The following is a 21,286-nucleotide window of genomic DNA, read 5'->3' as shown; positions in this document are numbered from 1 at the left end:
AGTCTATATATCCGCAAATCTCTATCATGAAATTCATTATAAGCATCAAATTTATTCAAATTTATAAAAAGAAAATTAAAGGACAATAAAATGTATGTGTATATGTACACACACACACACACACACACACACACACACACACACACACACACACACAACATTTTAATAGTAAGTTTAATACTTTAATCGAGATTATTAAATTAAAACAAATTCAATTCATTTATATAAAGTCTTTGATAAATTTTATAATCTTTTTAAAAAAAAAAAATTCTTATTTTGAGTAATTACATAATTGTGAGTTTTTCTAAAATTTGCAATAAGCATATTTTAAGATTATACCAAGAAATTATTTGTTAAAAATTACCACTTACTCATTTAAAAGAAAAAGTTATTTAAAAAAGCAAAAGTTAATTGAATAATCACTTTTCTTATAGTAAAATGTTTTTCTGTATGTAATGTGTGTCGCTGCATTTACATAAAGTAAATCGCTTTCATTCACGCCATCCTCATCGTCATTAATTTTGTCGTTAGACACAACGCATGCATTTAACAAATTTTTTTAACTAACTGCATCTCTTCGGTCTTTTTTTGTCGGAAATGACCGAACAAGTTAATAGCAAACTCGAAGATTTCGCAGCGAACGATGGAAACAAAACGTTGCAAAAACTGAATGAGGTTTCGCCTTGGAATTCTAAGAATTCCTTTATAAGCATTTCAGATTTGTATATGTTACATCATTAATATTATAATTTTCTTTATTTATCTTATTTTAATTGATACATATTTTATTCTATATAAAAAAATTATCGCAATCAGAATTTTGTACGAAATTTTTTCTGTTGCTATCTTTTTTGCAGAAATTAAAGTTAACTGAGTTTTAACTGACTCTTACAAATAAAATTGAGATATATGGGACAACTGAAAGAATATGAAATCAGTCGAAGGTTCCCTGTTCACTCACTAGTACTGTTTCAGATTGTGACGTCAGAAGTTAGAAAATACGTAATAAAAATTCTTGCAAAATGTATCAATATGGAAATATGTTTCAATAAAACAATATTTATGCTATCGATAAAACTGTATAATATACCGAAAACTGTATAGTATAAAACTGTATAGTATACCTCTTCTTTTATTTCGTTAATTAATAAATATATCTGGAAATGAATTATGCGTAACAAAAACGAAAGCTATGTTCATCACGCAGTTATGCTAAATGCCAAATTAATGCCAAATTAATAACATACAACAAAATAAATAAGATTTAATTTCTCCTCAAAACAAGAAGACAGTTTTCAGTATATTTGATATTTTATTGAATATAAGATATTTTATTGAATATAATTGTTGTTTACTGAAAAATATTTCTATTCAAATAAAGTTTACAAGAATTTTTATTGTTTTCTTATTTTTGATTTTACAATCTGAGATAGTAGGTACGCAGTAAAGAAGTCTTATAAAAAATGAAATAACAGATAGAATTCGTTATTATTACGATTGAATGTTTAAATTTTTGAATAGAATATACTGGCGGACAGATTCAATCATCATTGCTCCAAGACCCGCATTTAGCGCTAAGTGCACTCGTGTGTTTCTTAGTCTATCTCTCGGTCTACTATTATAACGCTGCGTTCCAATGTGTGAAAGAGGAAACGGAAAGGGAAACTTAGCTGCCGCGTTTCGCGCTCGACAATGTGGGATGTGAATACCTACAAATGTTCTGCGATCATATGTCGAGAGAATTCGAGCGTGTCAGAATATAAATGTACCAGATTAAACTTACATATACTTATATGTAACCAGCGTGCAAATCATACGCGCGAAAGGTCTTTGTAAACCGGAGACTGTTGATACCGAGAGAGAGAGGAGCGAGAAGGAAGCCGGGGCGAGTTAAAAAAGAAAAAGAAAAGGAGAGAGAAAGAGATAAATTGAATATACCAGGGACGAGTCGCGACCCCGGGAATTATGGCCGTGCGCCGAGAGAATCGAGGAGAAGAGCCGACTATACATTCTTACTTCGTGTTAGCACAGTTGACTTCAACATAAAGTCATCTCCTGCAGTAAAGGAAAATAGTGAGAGCCATCCACGGGGAATAGCTTACCACACTTATCTAAACGTATTCAGAGGTAAAAATATTATAAAGAAAAATATACATTTCTGTTTCGAAATCGTTACGCATATCGATTCAATTCCTTATTTTTAAGGATATATTTTTTGACAAAATGAAAAAATTTTAAGAAGTTACAGATTTTTTAATATTGTTTTTTATTAATATTAAATTAATATTAAAAATTAAAAATTATTATTAAATTAATATTAAAAGTTTGATGATTTAGGATCTGGATAAAAAAAATTATAAAAGGAATAAGTAGGTATACGGAAAGAACGATTTTCTCCGTATCTAAGTATCTAAAATTTAGCTGGATACAGATCTGAAAATAATTTTGTTAGACCATCAAAATAATTACGTAGGAATCTCAAGCATGAGGAGCAGTGCTGCAAAAAGTTCGAGCATCCTAATTTTTTCATGATTCAAATAAAATTATTTTCAAATTTGCATCTAAATTTTTAAATACTTTTGTGCAAAATTGTTTCTTTTTAAATTATTAAAATAATTAAAATGAGAAAAATTCCATTCGAATTATAAAATTTTATTGTTAAATATAAATATTGACCTTATTGAACTGTTTAATATGTAATATTCATTTTTATACCTGATTATATATCCTTAACATTCACGAGGATTATATAGTTATTTAATTTTACATACATTTCATCTTTTCACAAAAAGGATCTAGCTTGGCGATGCAATACATATTTAACTCCATAGTAACTTTAATGTTCCAGTATTACGTTATTTCGTCAGAATTTTAATTGGATTTATAATTGAAAAGTTACTCATATTTAATGATATTTTACATCCAGTTATTATACAAACATGTTTATTGCATTTTAATTTATATTTGATAACACAATATTTCAATATTCTAATATCACGTTCTCTCTATCGAAACGTTTTTTTCTGAACAAAATTAGATTCCGGTTTCGTGGAAAATATTCTATCAGAATTTCAGGTCGCAATGACTGGGAATAACCCGCACTGACGATCGGTACCTCAATTTCGATCGGGAGGCTCTGCGATTTTCTCATTCAGCACAAGCTGCTTTTTGTAGTTTGTAACAACTGCAGCAATCGCGTTGCCGAAACGCGTTATCGCACACGCCCCCGTCCGCGTCTGGAGATATACATGTATTCAGTCAGTCAGTTGATGCACACCCCTTTAGCTTGCCTAGATAGCAGTTGTGTTTTTACCAGCTACCTACTATATACAAATTTAATATCCTCCTGCGATTACTAATCATATTATTGGAAGATTTATTATATAAAAGCTCTCTGTTTTTCTCTCTCTTTCTCTGCGTATTATTAGCTATTTCTCTGGACAAACGTGTACTCGTTGTGTCAGTTAAACATATTTTGTCCGCGACTGGTAAATTTCAAATATTTAACGTTAATACCTCCCTGTTTATCATAATATTAATGATAATATTTTTTAAAGGTATATAAAGATAAAAAATATAATAACTCAGCTGATATTAATATCATTTGAGCTATTATCTCAGTGGATTGATAACATTAATATTTAATATTCTGTAAACAGAATTATTAAATTTATACAGAAAGGTTTTACTAAACTATTTAAAGATTTAGTTAGATACAGATTTGTGGAAATAATTATATTTATCAAAATAATTATATAGGATAATTATATATGCTCAAAGCTGATTTTTAGAATATTTGTAGAAACTTTTTGCAACATTATTTAAATATTCTACATAATTATTTTGATAACTTACAATAAAATTATTTTCCGATGTATATTTAGCCAAATGTTTAGATATCAGTAAAATCGTTTTTTCTATATATTCATCTTTTTCTATATATTCTATATATTCATTTATTATGGCTCAATACACGTTGTATAAAAGATAATTGTCTTCCTGTTTGGCAGGACTGCTTTTTTGTATGATCGACGCTGATCTTCATCTATTGTACATATTACACTGTTAGCTATCAAAGGAGCAATGGTAACCCAATCCTTGAGTAAGTTTTGTTTAATTTTGTTTAATTTTTAACTTCCAATATATGTCAATCAAATGTAAATCAATCCATTTTTGTGATTAGTTTCAAAGCAAACAACCGTATTAAATACGTATGAACCTCAGTATGCACTTAATAAATAATAAATTAAATTTGAGTCAAATTTAGCACTTTTTGAATTAAATTATGCTTTAGTTAAATAATACATTTGTTTTAGTTGAATTAACGACGATATTGAGTAGGCGCAGTGGTGATTTATAAAAAGCAGTGATGATCTCAACATGTTAATTAATTTAACTAAAGCAAGTATTATTTATCTAACACTAAAACCGCAGCCGTACATTTTTTCATTTCGCATCTGTCAGTTCTTCTTTTCGAATTAATTTGGACTTGCATGTGGAGCTTTAGATTTTTGTGATTTCGTAAATAATTATAATTAATTACAAGTAATTTTACTTTTATGGTGAGAGCCTTTCCTCGTAAAAAGCTAGATTTATCTTGAATTGCAATTGAGTTAATTTAAACTTGCGATTCTAGTGTTAATAAAATATCTACTTAATAAAATTAACTCAAACAGGATATAATATTTATTGATCTTTATAAGTTTAATTTTATATACACATCGAAACCATGAAAATCGGGGTATACATCTCATTTTTTATGAATCAGGTGTCCTTTTGAATGAACGTGTCTGCATTTTGATACTCAACGGTGCGAACGCGGATGCCGCTAAATCCGTCCGTGTTTGGGAGATTATAATTAGAATGGAAAGTCTCGCAAGGTCGAACAATAAGCTGCTCGAGAGAGATTGCGTTTATTCATTCCAATCGCTCATGCACTTTTTGCGTTTGAACGGACTATAATTTTTGTTTAACATAATAATAATGTCTTGTAAAATGTCTTCATTATTACTTGCGTTTTTTGTTTGCAATTGAAATGTTAAAGGACCCTGCACAAAACATATGGAAAACGGGTCCCGGCTAATTTGGCTGAAATAATGAACAGTTTTTGAGTTATCGTACATCAAACTCTGCAAAATCGCTGTTTGGCAGAGTTTGATGTACTAACTTAAAAACTATTCATTATTTTATTTTGTACCCATGGAGACTTTTGATCAGGACAATCAAAACTATAACATATTATAAATTCAGGCAAATTAGCCCATTTTCCCTATATTTTGTGCGAGATCCTTTCCAAGTTAGTATGAACTCTATTTTTTTCATCTATATTTATCTTTTGTATCTATATTTATCTTTTTCATTATACGCTTATTAATTTTTTACTTTTGTTTTCCATATTAAGTGGTCTATTACACTTTTAGATATCAAAGGAACAATGGCCATCCAATTCCTTGAGTTCAATAACATTTTGTTATTTTCATATGTGTCAAAATGTAAATCAATTCTTTTCTGTAATTAGCTTTATTGTAAATAACGTTTATATTAACGTGTGCATAGTAAAGAAACTAATTTTGAGTCAAATTTAGTACATTTTCTTCAGTTAAATTATTCACCTAAAATCATTGGTTTACTTAAATTAACGACATATTGAATAAGAACAGTGATGAGCTGCATAAAAATGATTAAAAATAACTCAAATTGGATAATTCGACATAGTAAATTTAACAGTGTAGAAGAAAATAAAATAATTTGAAGAATTATTGAAAGAATAATCGAAAATTTTAATTCTCGTTTTTCTCCTCCTGTCTCTGGATGAAAGCTTAAATTAATGAGCGGATAATTATCACGTATAAATAATTATATACTTTTGTTTGCAAGACATTTGCGCTTTTCGCGCCAATTAGAGAAGCATCTGGCGATAATGTCGAATAGATTTATCGCGCACGATAATCATATATGGAAATGTTGCAGTTCGTAGAATAGCTGGATTTCAATACTTGGTGCTGATTCACTGCTTCATTCGCGTTTATTCGGTGCCCCTTCGTACGCTCACTCTCGTGTTGCACTTTCATTTCAAGCCCTCTCGTCGTGACTTCGATATTGCGGGATCATCGGTCGGTCGGGCGAGAGATATATTAAAGGCGTGGGAAACTATCCATGGCGAAACATTGCTTAACTCCCCGTCTTTTTCGTCATCGTCAAATAAACGTGGCTTCTCCAGTGCGTAGACAAGATGCTCGGCAATTTGTAAACAAGCGCGATATGAATTACGATATCGTTTAATTGTAAACGGACATGATTATAGTTTCAACACAAGCTATCGCAGATCGATAAGAATTCGTATTAAAATGTTACGTAAATATTAATTCGCTATTATATAGTGGCTGTCAATGAGTAATTTTATTGAGAATTGTTCATCAGATAAAGAATTTTTACAGATTTAGTATACAAGTATTGAACATAATGAGTTTGGAGCGCTACTACGAACTTCAAAATTCAAGCAATTATAATATTATTAAAAATTAACGAAATTTAAATTAAAAAAGAGAGTTTTAAAGCTTAATAAAATCTCTACTTTCGAGAAGTCATTATGCCTCTTGAGTTTTTATGAGTTTGATAATTTTAACATATAGGAAATTAAAGTTAGACAAAAAATGGAAAATTTAAAGAAAAATTTTTCCTACAAATTTTTTTTTAATCGTTTTTTTAAATGTTTGTAAGATTGTTGTTACTGAGTTATCGGATTAAATAGGAGCATTTTGATTTTGATTGCTCGTAACTTTGTTAAAAATCATTACATCACAAAAAGACAGATACTTAAAGCTGAAACTCTATCGAATGTTGCCAATTTTTTTTAAAAGAACAAATGCATACACATTACAAATGAACATAACATTATTAAATTTTTGTTCCAATTCTATATATATTGTACATTCTAGTATTTAAAATATTACATTTTTAAGTTGATTATAATGAGAATTTTATTAACTTATATTACTAATAGAGTTTGTTGAAGTATCTAAAAATTTAGTAAGATATAGATCTGAAAATAATTTTATTGAGCTATCAAAATAATTATGCGAGACGTTCAAATTGTTGCTAGAAAATTTTGCAGCATTGTTCATGCTTGAGATTCCTACATAATTATTTTATAGTCTGACAAAGTTATTTTCAGATCTGTATCTAATTAAATTTTCATATAGTTTAGTATTCTTTCCGTGTATAAATTGAAAAGATAGATTTTGCAAAAATTGCCATAAAATTATCTGTTGGGAGGAAATTTTTGAAAGTCACTGTATATTAAATACATATAGGTTTTTTTTGGATAAGCTTGTATTATCTCATTTATTATCGCGTTTTATTAATTTTTTATGCAGAATATTACATGCAGGATCATTTTTACCGTATTATCGGTTCTTTAATTTGGAGTAAATTTTTTTTTAGAAAAAAATGCCTCTAATTTATCTGAAAATTTCTTGATCAAGCGATTTGAAAGACAATGATGTTTTGCATCTTAATGTACGCCCATAGCAACCATGTATCAAGTTCGTAATCGACGAATAAGGACCATCAATAATGACACCGAATATTGTCACGTTTGGAACCGCATGACAACGCGATTATTAACTTTGTTATGCGATATCACCGTCCTTCTGATGTAGATCGCTACTTTCGTTAATCAATCGCGATTGATGGATGTCGCATAAATTACTGTCGTTCACTTCGTTGTCGTGTGGCGATTGACTTCATCGTCACGTTAGCTTCATCATCATGCCAGGTTCGATACGTTTCGGCGAGCCTCGAGCCTTGATACATGCAGGTCAGAGTCACCATCGTGCCAAAGTAATCGATAGCATCGGATATTCCCATTTTTAGGCACAGGTATGATGAAGGAAGCAAATATCGAATTTTCACCTGTTCTTAGACGACACATATTTTAGGATTTTAAAATTATGTAATTAATAAGACAGATGGATTCATTGTAATCATTGTATTTAACCTGTATTATTATAATAAGACAGCATATCTCATTTTATGTGTCGTAAATACAATCCGTATTTTAGAATAGAATTATAATTAATAAGGTAGAATATCTCATTTTACATGTTGTAAATATAATTATAAATTGAAAGGAAATTTTTACCTTTTCGTGGACTAGACTACACTAATTCAGATGTGCGTGATCAAAATATAGTATTTTTCTTTGATTCTTTATTTTTAAGTCTTCTGTGGGTTATCGTAGTTTATCATGCTGGGTCATGCCTGTACATGACAATTTAATGAAATTATATTATGAATAAAAGATATTAAATTCTTTTGTTAATTATTGTAATTTTTCGCTTATCAAGCGTGTTATTTGTTTTTGAGATTAATTGCTGCGGCAATAAGCTAATTGTAATTAATAATGAAGATCGTGGATTGTGATTATTAAATCGCTTGGTTTGCTACTCATATGTTGATAAAATGCGAAGTATGAAGAATGACAACGAGAATTATGCGAATGCTGAATCATACGAGTCTTTTGAATCATCTTTGAATATCTGAATCATCCGAATACTAAAAAATGCAGCTGGACATTCCATCTTTTTTAAAAAAAAAGGTTTACCTGGAATCATGTTATATATCTTGCGATCATGAATCTTGCGAGCATAAATTAAGAATATATTAGAAGTATTTTTTGATAAAATGAAAAAATTATAAAAAAATTACCCATTTTTCTATATTATATTTGTGAAAGTGAAAAGTTTGACAGCGATTTAAAATCTGCGATTAAAAATTATTCCAATAGGAAGTTCATTAAAAAATAAGTTAGTAAATTAGAAAATTTTTATTTTAATTATAAAATTGTATTGTTATATATTCAGTTAAAAATAAATGCTAATATTTTTTTATTAATCTGAAATTCTTTTATTTATATTTCTTATTAATTATCGACATTATACATAAGTTTAAAGAATTCTTGAAACAAAAGATAATTCACAGCAAATGTTATATTTATATTTATTTTTTAAACTAAAATATTGAATAATAAAACATATTTAAACACAATTAAAATTGTTAAAATAATTAAAATTATCTCGCCGCTTATTTTCTTTCTTTCATTTTCGAGTCACTGAATCGGTTGGACCATTTCACCATAGCATCCGTCTGTATTGAATCTTTTACTTGCCATGATATACTTTTGTTCGCCTTATGCTCAGAATTCAAACTGAATCGAGATAAAAGGCGGTCGATGATTTTAATTAATAACTTAATTATACTTAATGTGTTACGCTAGGTAACTGTTGTTTTGTTGTACTCGCGATTCAAGATTGATTTGCTTTTACCTCACACTTTCGCGTAATTATATATAATAATTGCCGAATATTTCCATATTGTACTAACGGACATGTATACATTGTTAAATATCAAAGGAACAAAGCTAACCCAATTCCTTGAATTAAATAACATTTTGTTATTTCATGTGTAGCGAAATGTAAATTAATTAATTTCTTTGGTTGAATTGCTTAATTTCAAAGTAAACGTTGTTAATATATGTACTTACTAAAAATAACAAACTAAATTTAGATTAATACATTTTACTAATTAATTGTTTAACTTCATTGTTTTAATTAAATTGATGACATATTGAATAGGAACAGTGGCAATCTAAAAAAAATTATTTAAAATTACTCGATTTTTGGTAGAAACGTATTTATTAATGTAAATTTAGAATTTCAAATTAGATATAATGAATGTATTAAATATTATGAATTTAACAGTGTATAGAAGAGGTACCTGTCTATCATAACCGTGACTTGAAATCCGAGGTAAAGGGAAATGACGCGTTTACGAGAGATTCTTACAATACGATAGCGTTGTCGTCAGTGATGGCTATGAATCATACATATGTAAATTACGTTGTAATCTTATAAGGTGGAGGTCAGTGCCTCTCATTGTGGCTTGTATTGTACGCGAAGTTTCGCACCGTATCTGCATGTCGTTTCCTCTCGAAGTTGAAATCACACACAGGGAAATCGCATCCTTATCTCTTAAATATTTTTAAGATGGATTTGGACTCGCCAAAAGTAAACTCTTTCTCTTTTATTTCAGATTTAATTCATTGCACCAATGAACCGAATGTCTCCATTCCGCAGCTCGCTAATCTCCTGATAGAACGCTCACAGAATACAAATTGGACGGTAGTCTTTAAGGCCCTGATCACTGTGCATCACATGATGTGCTATGGTAACGAGGTAATTACCTTTCGGGCACTGGTTTGATCTGCGAGACATTCTGTATATTCTTCTGAAATGATTTTTCTATTTACAGAGGTTCACGCAGTATCTCGCGTCCAGCAACAGCACGTTTCAACTCAACAATTTCCTCGACAAGAGCGGCGTACAAGGTGATTATTTTGTAAATGATCGTATTAGCGAGGCTTTGCGTTTTTCTTGGGATACCACAATATGTTCCAGAATTGACGAACGCCAACGATACTAAGCATTATCTTTTACAAAATTTGCACTGAGAGAAAAAATGATCATAATTACCATAATTTAACTAGAATTTACAGTCATTTTTGGTGCCCGTTATATATTTTATGATAGAATTATAAACATAATTATTATTACTAATGTTGGTGCGCTCAGCAGAAAAAATAGCTTTGCAACTGCAGTTGTAGGATTCTTTAATATAATTGATTATATTTAGTGAGGAATTTTAAAGATCAGAACTATTTACATTAAAGATCTCACACAGTTGCACAATTATCTTTTCTACTGAAGCCAATATAACAGTAATGACTATAAAAATGAATTTCTCAACTATCATTATTTTATTATACAATTATAGTGACAATACCAAACATTTTTCTCAGTGTGATATGAATAATGTTACGTCATTTGTTGGCATTTCGTAAATTTAACTTATTAAAGAATAATTATCATTTTGAAACAAGATAAAGTTACAAACAAATATAAACATTTTGTTAAAAAATTTAATTTTTTTTACAAAGGGTAATTATTCTTCAAACTCCGTAATGAAAATAAGGTGTCGTATCTAAAAAAAAACTAATCTTTTAACCAAATTTATAAATGTGATTAATCTGGGAAGATTAATGTTCATTTTGCATATTAACAAAATCATTGCGATATAAACTCATCGCAACACGATGTGCACGGCTTTCCACACTTCCGCCTAACAAAATTGTAGACGACATTCAGTCATCAAAAGACTCTAGTGTCAATAATCGAGCGAGCTGATTTGATATGCACGCGTCGCACGGAAAATTGCACGCCGTAATTTGAATGGCCGATCGTGAACACCTCGATTTTATATCGAGAACTTGTTTACAGGATCTAATTTTATTCACTAATTGGAGATCGTTAAGCGTAATGTTAACTGAATACATCAATCGAATACAGCAATTATTGAATTGTTTAAATAATGATTACAAATTGTTTAAACAATACGAAACGATACTCCTCTTCCAATTACAAATCTTTTAAAAAGTTTTTATACTACTGATTTTTCTCGCATTGCGTAGCTATTATCTATGGGAAATGCAAATCTTTCTCTTTTCCATGTATCTATGGCATCTATGTGTACGATTTACTAACCTGGACTAACTTTCTATCTCTTTGGGCATGAAGCAGGAATACGCGTGGGTGAGTTCTAATCAACAAACGTCCTTCTTGTTTTAGAATTAATGGTACTCATTACCTATGCTTCGTAGTTCTATATACGTGTTCATTTCTAATTTTGCGAGAATACAAGAAATTAATGTATATTTATGAACCTAACTGTTAATCTATATATATACCAATTGATGTGTATTGATAATTACAACCAAATACTATAAATATATGATTAGGCTTACAAGATGTTTGACAAAATTATAGTTTCCAATCGGCGCTGCACGCTTGTGTAACTTTATGAAATTAATGCAATCGCACCGACGTACTGCCGACTTTCTAATTTCACTTTTACGCATTGTTGCGTGGCGATGCCTATTAGTGCTTTTGTTGTGTCTACGGTATTTATTTTGAATACAAATGAGTAATTATCGTTCCGTGCAGGATATGACATGTCGCCCTTCATCAGGCGCTACGCCAAGTATCTCAACGAGAAGGCTCTCTCCTACAGGACGGTAGCGTTCGACTTTTGCAAAGTGAAAAGAGGGTACGTGTTGAGAACATTTTTTCTAGATCTCTTGAAATTTTATCTCGCTATATTTAACGCGAGAATTAACTTTCGTTGCATAATTGACATTGCAGGAAGGAAGACGGCACTCTACGCACAATGAATGCCGAGAAACTCCTGAAAACTTTGCCGGTACTACAGTCGCAACTTGACGCACTGCTGGAATTTGATTGCACGGCTAACGACCTCACGAATGGCGTCATAAACATGGCCTTCATGCTCCTCTTTCGAGATCTTATCCGGTTATTCGCCTGTTATAATGATGGCATCATTAATCTGTTAGGTAACGCTATTCAATAGTCTCTTTTTTTTTATCGCACAAGAAATGCATATTCAAAGACTATGAGAATGGATCAATTAATCGGACGATTACGATAACCTTCCAGAGAAATATTTCGACATGAACAAGAAACAATGTCGGGATGCTTTAGATCTTTACAAGAAGTTCCTTATACGCATGGACAGGGTCGGAGAATTTTTGAAAGTTGCAGAAGTAAGTTATACGATCTGTATGTGAAAGCAATCAATAATGTTAAAGATAATCATTGAACATATTTCTTTTCTTTATAGAATGTTGGTATCGATAAAGGAGACATACCAGATCTGACGAAGGTACGTGTGGTTAAAGTTTATTATCTCGCTATCTCGCTATACTGTTTAGAATAAAAATTTGTTCAATTGTCTTTAATTACCGGTTTGAGGAACTATTAACAATGAGCGAAAAAAACTAATATTTAACCGATAAAGTATGATAATATTTTCATTTGTTTCTTCCTCTTACATTACTGACAGGTAATAACATTTCTGATTATATTATTTTAATGAGATAGAGTTGGTGTGGCATAGTATAGAGCAGCACAGATAATGGACGATATTTATTTTGGGAGATTTTGTGAGCCAATTACACTGTAAATTTTTTTTTATTATGTTTTTTAATACGCGCGCATTAAAAAAAATAGTATAATGAAGGTGACAAATTCTCCTAAATAAATGCATGTATTTTAGCGGAGAGAAATCTCTTCTAGACTAAATATGCACAGCTAAATTTTACTTTGCACTTAATTGAAAAACTTTAATAACCTTCTGTAAATAATGGACAAATGAATTTTTTTAGGCACCGAGTAGTTTATTGGATGCCTTAGAACAACATCTCGCTTCCTTGGAAGGAAAGAAGGGCTCCGCCGCGAACACGCCAACGCAGTCAGCAAGGTATGCCGACTTTTTCCATTTATTCGACTCATTTAAGTCTCATATAACAATCGATGTAGGGATAATTTAAAATTTCCTATGTTGAATGCTATTGACATCGATATACTTGATCTCCCTCTCTATATACTTCCCGAAAGTCCGTCGTTTTCGTCTCATTGTTCTTTCATATCCGATAATCAAAGACACGTTTTTCTACACATCTTTACAAGCTTCTTAAGCTATGAGTATTTAAATATTATGTTTATCGCACATGCACATGTAACAATTATGATACAGGATTATGTTCCTTTATTTCGAATATAATAAGTTGATCATTGATCATTTTATATTCATAAAAATACCGTCACTTTTATTTTTCTTAAACAAATGTTACAAAAGGTTTTGGAAGCTAGTACTATCTTTGGATATATTCTCTATTTGAATAATTATCCAACTTGTAAAAATTTGTCGTGATAATATCCTCTGGATACAAGGTTATAATTTTCTCTGATATTTAATATTTAGTTATAGAATATTCAATTTACGTTTGTATCCTGACCTATTTTAGGTATCCATGCTATGCTCCTAAATTTGGTATTCAATTTTTATGTATATGTGTGTGTGTGTTTCTTACTGAAACTCTGTAAATATAATTATTGCACTATCTAATCTCTATCGCTCTTGTATACTGCATGTATTTACGATAATGTATTTAGATAATTGACATGTTTCCCTATAGTTTATTGATTTTAGTGGATATCGAGCATGCTAATAAATCGTCAATTGAAATTAATAACATTGACGATTTAATTTTTTGCCTAAAATTTAATAACGAATAATATTAATTGATGTGGCTATAATAGTAAAATTTGTTGAATATGAAATGGCATTTATTGTAATAAATATTTAATTCATTGAAGTACACAAGTGTTAAAATAATAATAATAATGTTTCCATGCACATATATTTATCTGTACAAATCGCTTATTATCGTAGTAAATTCACCATATTTATAGTATGCTATTGAAAAATGAACAGTCTCTAAATCAATATGTAATACAATTTGTTTGAATATACACAAGCTTGATGCCATGTTTCACTACAAAATATAGAACACCTGTAAATGCATATATGTATATTAGGAAATTTAATAAAAAAAAAGAAATGTAAAAGAAGAACGAAAGAAGTGTGAAAGAAGAGAGAAAAGGAGTGTGTATGCGTGCGCGCGAAAAAGAGAAAGGATGCATGCGAGCGTGCGAGTGATAATGCACATTATGCATTTTTACGCATTGTTACATCTATACGTACTACACCGTTTGTTTTTTGTTTTTTTGTTTGTCTCTTCTCCTTTGTTTTCAATTATCAATTTTCCTTTACGCTCCTTTCTCTCTCTCGCCACATTTTACGAACTCGCTGAAACGGACCTTCCGTATTCTTCTTGTCCGTCCTCTTTTCTCCATCCATCGACACCACAACATCCTATCATCGCCCAAAAGCAGCAATAGAACCAATGTAAAGTCGGGAGTGTCCGCCCTGTCTTCCACCAGTAACGCGTTCGGAACAGCAGCCAGCAATGCGCGGCTCGAGCAAACTGGGAATGGCCATATCGATGAGGCGTTGCGACAGCAAGCTCTCGCGGAAGAGGAAGCTGCCATGAATCAATACAAGGTACTAGTTTGCGCAAAGTATTACTAATTAAAATGAGAGCGAGGTGACAGATGGAAAAATTTTAGATTGCTATATTACTATCATTCTAATGTATTAATTTTCTATTTAAGTTTTAGAGATATTTCATTTGTTTCATTTCAATTTCTTCTTCCATTGCGATTCCCTGCATATAAACATTATATTAATTTCTAATGTATATGTTGCAGGCAAAAGTACAATCTCCATCAGGTACTAGCACGAATCCCTTCCTCAGTTCTCCAACCAATAATGCTAATCAACCGATTGTAGACTTGTTTGGTGCAACAGCCGAGAGCCAGGTACGTCTATATCTTTCATTCGACAAGTGGTCTGTTCTTTTCAACTGAATTTTTTGCATTGTTCATCTTTCCACTTATTTTTTCTATAATGGAGAGAAAAGCATGAAAAACGAAAGACTATACAAGAAATTCAACCGAAAAGAACTGATCTAAAAGTGATTCCATTTGAAGCGAACTAATCAATTGTTATAACAACAGTCGTCTCAAAAGGCATCGGATGATCTACTGCAACTTGCGGGCAATCCGTTCGCGAACATGTTCGGGGCGCAACCACCTACAGGAACGACGCAACCTGTCGCTCAGATGCAGAACAACATGTGGATGACCAACGGTACTGGTGAGCACGAGCATTTAAAAATCGATATAGTCTCAGTGATCATCGCTGCTTCTCTCGTCACCGCGCTTGTTTATGATATTTTTTCCCCTTTTATTTTAATTCATTTTATTTCATTTTTCCATTTTCTTTTTTTCTTTTAGGTTTCGCGCCAACTGCGCCACCAGCAAATAATAACTTTGTTACAGATAATAGTTTTTCCTCCGTATTCGGAAATCAAGATCAGCAATCCAGTAAGTGCTTCATTAGCGAAGTAGACATAAGACGGGATTATATTATACGAGCGCATTCACATAATTAAAAAATTCCGTTTACTTTCATTTTCTTTTTCTCTGCCAATCTTTATACATCTCTTTTCTTCTTTCATAGAACTTTTGCGGCCATTTTTATGATACTTTTGCATCATACATCTTATACATTTTTTAGATACTTAGTATGCCTGAGCAATTACACTTGCTGTTTAATGCTATGGGCAAAAATGTACCGGATGAAGCAGCGTTTATAAACAGTGTTTATAGCTGCAAAAACAGTTTTGTTGCCATACACAATAATAGTAATGGCCGTGTTTAACAAAATATTTATTTTGTAATTATTGGAAGTTGTCTTCGTGCTGATTTTTATTCTTAAATTCAAAGGAATAATCCTATCCTCCTAGCGATGAAAACTTCAAATCGTTGCAAAATAAATATTTTCTTGAACACGACCAATGATAATTTATTTTTCCATTTTTTTCTTTTCATATTATGGCTACTAATAAACGCTGGTTATTCGATACATTCTCCAAGTGCAACGTTGACGCACGACATTATAAAAGAATGCAACCGAGCTACATTGCGTTAACATTGTATTTGAATATTTCTTTTTTTTTCTCTTTAATTAACGTATTAACGGGTGACGGTGTAACAATTGCAAAATATTTTACATTATTATTTCTTCCGGACGCAAAAGAGGAGGAAGCTAACTTATGCACCTTGATCACTTTCTGCGCAAGCTGGCGCCCCAGGAACGGCCGCGTCCGTACCTAATCCCTTCATGTCCGATTTCCCGTCCCTCGGTACCATCGGCGGCCAGCAAGCGACGAACGCAGGCGCCTTCGGGCTCTTCGATCAGAACGCCGGCGGCGTTGTTGGCGGTGAATCGGTGCAAGTAGCGCAGACGGGGACGGTAGCAGCCGGAGACCTTTTCAGTGCCGGTCAGACGGATCTCTTTGGGGGTGACGGGTCCGCCGCCGCGATGAGGACCCCCGCAAACGGCGGCGACGGGGATGCTGCGGCGGCCGAGGTGGTGGCGTCGGCGGCGCCTTCAGTCGCCGGCAAGACATCGTCCACGGCTACGCCGCCACCTAGACCACCGCCACCCGCGACCGCCGTTGCTGCCGCGAACGGTGCCGCACCGCGTGCACTGTCTCCGACACACGGAGCGTCACATGGTAGGCCAGCGATGGCAACGGCGGCAGCGGTCCCGGCCTCTTCTGCTGGCAAGAGCGCCTTCGATGATCTCAACGACAGTATCCGTATGGCACTGGGTGGGTCTCCGTCGCGGCCGGCACCCATGGTTCAGCAGCAGCAAGCTGCGATGGCCGTCCAACAGCAGCCGTTGCAACAACAAATGCCGCCGGCTGCGGCGGCGGGTGCCGGTATGTTCGGCATGAATGATCCCACGACCGGGCAACCCATGATGACCGGTGCGCCGATCGTCGGCTATGGTATCCCTACCCAAGCCCAAGTCCCCGTGGGGTACGGTTCGCCGGCAAAGCAGCCGATGTCAGGTGACGGGAATGCCTAAATTAATCCACGCCAATAGCATGATAATCGCACTCGCTGTACCCTGCCGACTTAAAGTCTTTCTTTATTTTTCATTTTTCTCCTTTTGGCTTGATTGTATTGCGATATTGCATCCTAAACAACGTAAAAATCCACAAGATATTTAGAAAAACATATAGATTTTTAAAAGATAATCTTCAGATATTTGCGAGATGTCTCTTGGACTTTTGTGTTGCCCAGGAATTGCTTTTTCAATTTATATATATTGCCCGATCAGCAAGATGTATGTAAATACTTATACTTAGGCACATTAGAATATTAGATAATTCTGATTAATTTTAACGTTTTCACGAGTAGATAAGCATGCCTGTGTTATTTATAACATTCTAGATATCGCAAAAATTATTGAAGAAAAATAAACGATTACATCATTCTTTGCTTAAGTGTACTCATAAACGATAACCTCTGATCATTATTTTTTTTTCACGCATTTACAATTCAATTTGTTTACAACAATTTGCATGTTCATGACTTTAATTGTACAATATACATAATTCTGCATTATTTTGTTTAGAGAATTTACAGCACGCTGTTATAAAGATTTTAAAAACGGTTTTGAATCCTTTGAAATTAAATCTCTTTATTTTATGTTAATCAGAAAATACACTTAGTAATTATGCTTAATTCTAATTTAAATTAAATGCTTAATCTAATTTAAATTTATAAATTTGTAAACTTCGCGATTTATTTTAAATTTTAATTTTATATTCGTATCTTTGCTCGACGTTATAGATATTGCTTAGGAATTTTGACAATATGATGCTAGTATGTCTACGAGTATTTTGAATTTCATTTCATTTCAGCAGGGCAACCGGTCGGTACAGCCAATACCGGCAAGGTCCTTACCGGAGATTTGGACAGCAGCTTAGCTAGCCTTGCGCAAAACTTGACCATCAATAAGAGCGCACAGCAGCAAGTCAAGTAAGTATGATTACATTTTTATTTATGAGCATTCGATTTCTAGAGTTATGTAAATTTTAATATATTTATGAGGATGATAATAATAGATTCATATAAATAATTCATAAAATGTTCCGAAGTTTATGTAATATGTGAAGCGACGATTGATAAATATTTTTCTCTTGCAGAGGAATGCAGTGGAACTCCCCGAAGAATGCTGCGAAAACGGGCGGTTCAGCCGGCGGATGGTCACCGCAGCCAATGGCGGCTACTACTGGTGCTGGATATCGGCCCATGGTGAGCCTTTCTATTTTAATTTTGTTGTCGTAAAGTTCAGCATGTTTCTTCTTCTTGTCAATACACACACACGTACACACCCATTATTTTTTATGCATTATTTTCAAAGAACAATCGCTCCCACAATAAAACTTGATTATTCTTATTCAGAATCGTAGATTATTTTGTTCCTTACGGTATCATTTCAATTTTACATCGTAGGAATCCTACGCGGACTAGTAAATTATTTTAGCTTGTTAGCAATCTGCTAAGTATATAGCATTTTCGTACCTTCAGCTAGACATTACATTGAGATGTAAGACATGTTTATCATTAAGCCATCTCGTCCGCCGTGGGACTCTTCTGCTCTCTTCGTAATACCGTAACGACAATTTTCTCGTCAATTAGCCGTTTAGGTGAGTGCGTTTTGCATGCACAGCATATGGCATGTTATTGACTATGTTGCAGGGCCAAGGAATGACGCAACTGCTACCTACGAGCACCACGACTATAGGTTTCCCCTCACAGCCAGCGATGATGGTAAGTCCCACGATTGTGAACGTCTTTGTTTCACATGCAGCAAACGAGATGTTTAACTTAATAAAACGCCAAACTTATCTCACCTCCTCATCGGATTATGAGTTTCTGTATACAAGAATAAGCGTATGATAACACGAATTGTCACTAACTCATTTTGTCAATAATGACAATCGTTGTACAAATCGTATAACGACCTTTATTACATGTAGCAAAGCGAATCGTCGGAAGACAATCCGATTCGACACCTCATTTCGTTTCCTCGCATTATGTGCTTATGCATCGATATGTACTTTTAGCGCACGTTTCAAGAATGTAGTAGACAGTACTTTATCGCAATTATTTATATTCCTATAGATTGATTTTTAGATTTATTTTCCCCTTGGCTGTAATTTGCTTGCGGTGTTAATCTCTAATGTAGATAACATAGATAAGATAATATTTTAGGATTATACAAAGCGCGGTCGTGTATAAATATTTATTATACCGATGTACAGGTAACATATATTAGAATAGATTAAGCTACACTATATTTCCTGTGAGAAAAACGTCACAAATATAAAAAGAGAATTGAGGAAGAGACTGATCTTGTTTGAAAAAAAAAAAGTATTTATAATATTTATTTTCTTTTATAGATTATGTACTTGTGATGACATTTCTTTTAAAACTAATGTAATTGCTATTTTTTCAGTTTTCAGAATTTAAAGATAAAACAAGAAGAATTCTAATAAGGAAATATCAGAACTGTCTCTCACTGATTTTGATAGACTTTGAATATATTCTAAATTCTAAAGCATCAAAAGTATTTATATTTTTTGTCTCTCTCTCTCTCTCTCTCTCTCTCTCTCTCTCTCTCTCTCTCTGTTTATATGAAGGATTGAAACAATCTCTGTAAGTAAGAATAAATTAAAAAATTTGACATTTTCAAAAAATGTGAATATACAATTATATTAAGAGCATAAAATATCATAAAACTTTGGATGAAACAATTTTTATATCTCTCAGTTTTAAAAATATTTGCTATAAATGAAAAAAAAATCCATTATTTTCAAGAGATTCTTTTCAAGAGATTATTTCAAATCTTGAGATAAGCAGATAAAAAATATGGGTTAATTTAATATTTTTTGATGCTTTACAACACACCTTATCAAAATTAGTGAAGAACAATTTCGACGTTTTCCTTCTAAGTATTTTTCTTTTTTCCAGCTATTGCTTACATTTCAATTGTTTACATAATGTAAAAATAATGATCGATCAGACTAATCGTTATTTTGACATTAAGGAAGACGTTAACTTTCGCAGGCACACGCTTCCTTTTGTACATACGTCTCATTTCTCTCGCTCTCTGGTGTCTGTAGGGTATGCAAGGTATGCCGATGGGCATGCAGGGTATGCAGGGTATGCAGGGTATGAGGCCGATGATGTGTACTATCCCAGGTGCTTCCGCCGCCGGTGGCGGTATGATGGTTGCGGGAGGAGCTGCGCCCATGATGGCCATGCCCAGCGCGAATCCTATGATGGCTGGTCCTAATTTGCAGCAACAACAACCTCAACCTGCTGCAGCAGCTCAGCCACAAGGCAATGCTGTTCAACTCGATCCTTTTGGTGCTCTGTGAAGGGATTAGGTACCTACCTTCACTTATCATTCTATGTGTCGTTGCTGAAGATGTCGTGGCGTAATAATAGAATGATCTGTGATAAGGAACGCGTGCCGACTAAGAATAATTTGTAACTTTGACGGATAATCAAAACTGAATTTCCTTCCTCGCATTTTATCGAGGAATCTCGAGAATAACTTAGTATCTATATAATTTTATTAAATTCTGTTTAGGCGAAAATTGGATCTGTGTTGGTATAATTTTGTATAATTGTATATTTTACTTCTTAAATTTGAATTCATTGCATTTTTATACAAGTCTTATATTTCTTTTTAAATAGTTTGAATGGGTGTCGCTCTAATGCTGGAGATTAATGTACAATAATCTTTATAACTTATATGTGATCTTTGTAACTTATTTGTGATTAACAGGTGTCTTGTTTCATTCAACTCTTCGAGATTT

The 21,286-nt window shown here is 32.8% G+C and overlaps 1 protein-coding gene across 14 annotated transcripts in view; it reads left to right on the top strand.

Annotated features, from left to right (window-relative positions):
* Window positions 1–21,286, top strand: part of LOC108688848 (phosphatidylinositol-binding clathrin assembly protein LAP) — a 35,255-nt gene that overhangs the window by 12,598 nt on the left and 1,371 nt on the right. For 2 of the 14 annotated variants that reach the window (XR_001931810.1, XM_018195331.1), the window contains exons 2-18: window positions 10,093–10,235; window positions 10,312–10,387; window positions 11,634–11,648; window positions 12,060–12,162; window positions 12,258–12,466; window positions 12,570–12,676; window positions 12,754–12,795; window positions 13,298–13,392; window positions 14,868–15,039; window positions 15,246–15,356; window positions 15,555–15,693; window positions 15,834–15,923; window positions 16,682–17,458; window positions 18,317–18,434; window positions 18,602–18,710; window positions 19,158–19,229; window positions 20,585–20,851. Coding sequence is in view for 13 of the 14 variants with exons in the window: in XM_018195331.1 (XP_018050820.1) it covers window positions 10,093–10,235; window positions 10,312–10,387; window positions 11,634–11,648; window positions 12,060–12,162; window positions 12,258–12,466; window positions 12,570–12,676; window positions 12,754–12,795; window positions 13,298–13,392; window positions 14,868–15,039; window positions 15,246–15,356; window positions 15,555–15,693; window positions 15,834–15,923; window positions 16,682–17,458; window positions 18,317–18,434; window positions 18,602–18,710; window positions 19,158–19,229; window positions 20,585–20,842 (2,636 nt within the window). In the remaining variant the exon portion in view is untranslated. Of the gene's footprint in view, window positions 1–4,060; window positions 4,103–10,092; window positions 10,236–10,311; window positions 10,388–11,633; window positions 11,649–12,059; window positions 12,163–12,257; window positions 12,467–12,569; window positions 12,677–12,753; window positions 12,796–13,297; window positions 13,393–14,867; window positions 15,040–15,245; window positions 15,357–15,554; window positions 15,694–15,833; window positions 15,924–16,681; window positions 17,459–18,316; window positions 18,435–18,601; window positions 18,711–19,157; window positions 19,230–20,584; window positions 20,852–21,286 lie in introns of those variants that run through there. The other 12 variants (XM_018195342.1, XM_018195334.1, XM_018195339.1 and 9 more) reach the window with 12 other exon arrangements.

The sequence above is a fragment of the Atta colombica genome, unplaced genomic scaffold, assembly GCF_001594045.1.
Source record: "Atta colombica isolate Treedump-2 unplaced genomic scaffold, Acol1.0 scaffold242, whole genome shotgun sequence".
Classification (NCBI taxonomy): domain Eukaryota; kingdom Metazoa; phylum Arthropoda; class Insecta; order Hymenoptera; family Formicidae; genus Atta; species Atta colombica.
Note: the sequence above shows the minus strand (reverse complement) of the source record. Positions and strands in the feature narration are given on the sequence as shown.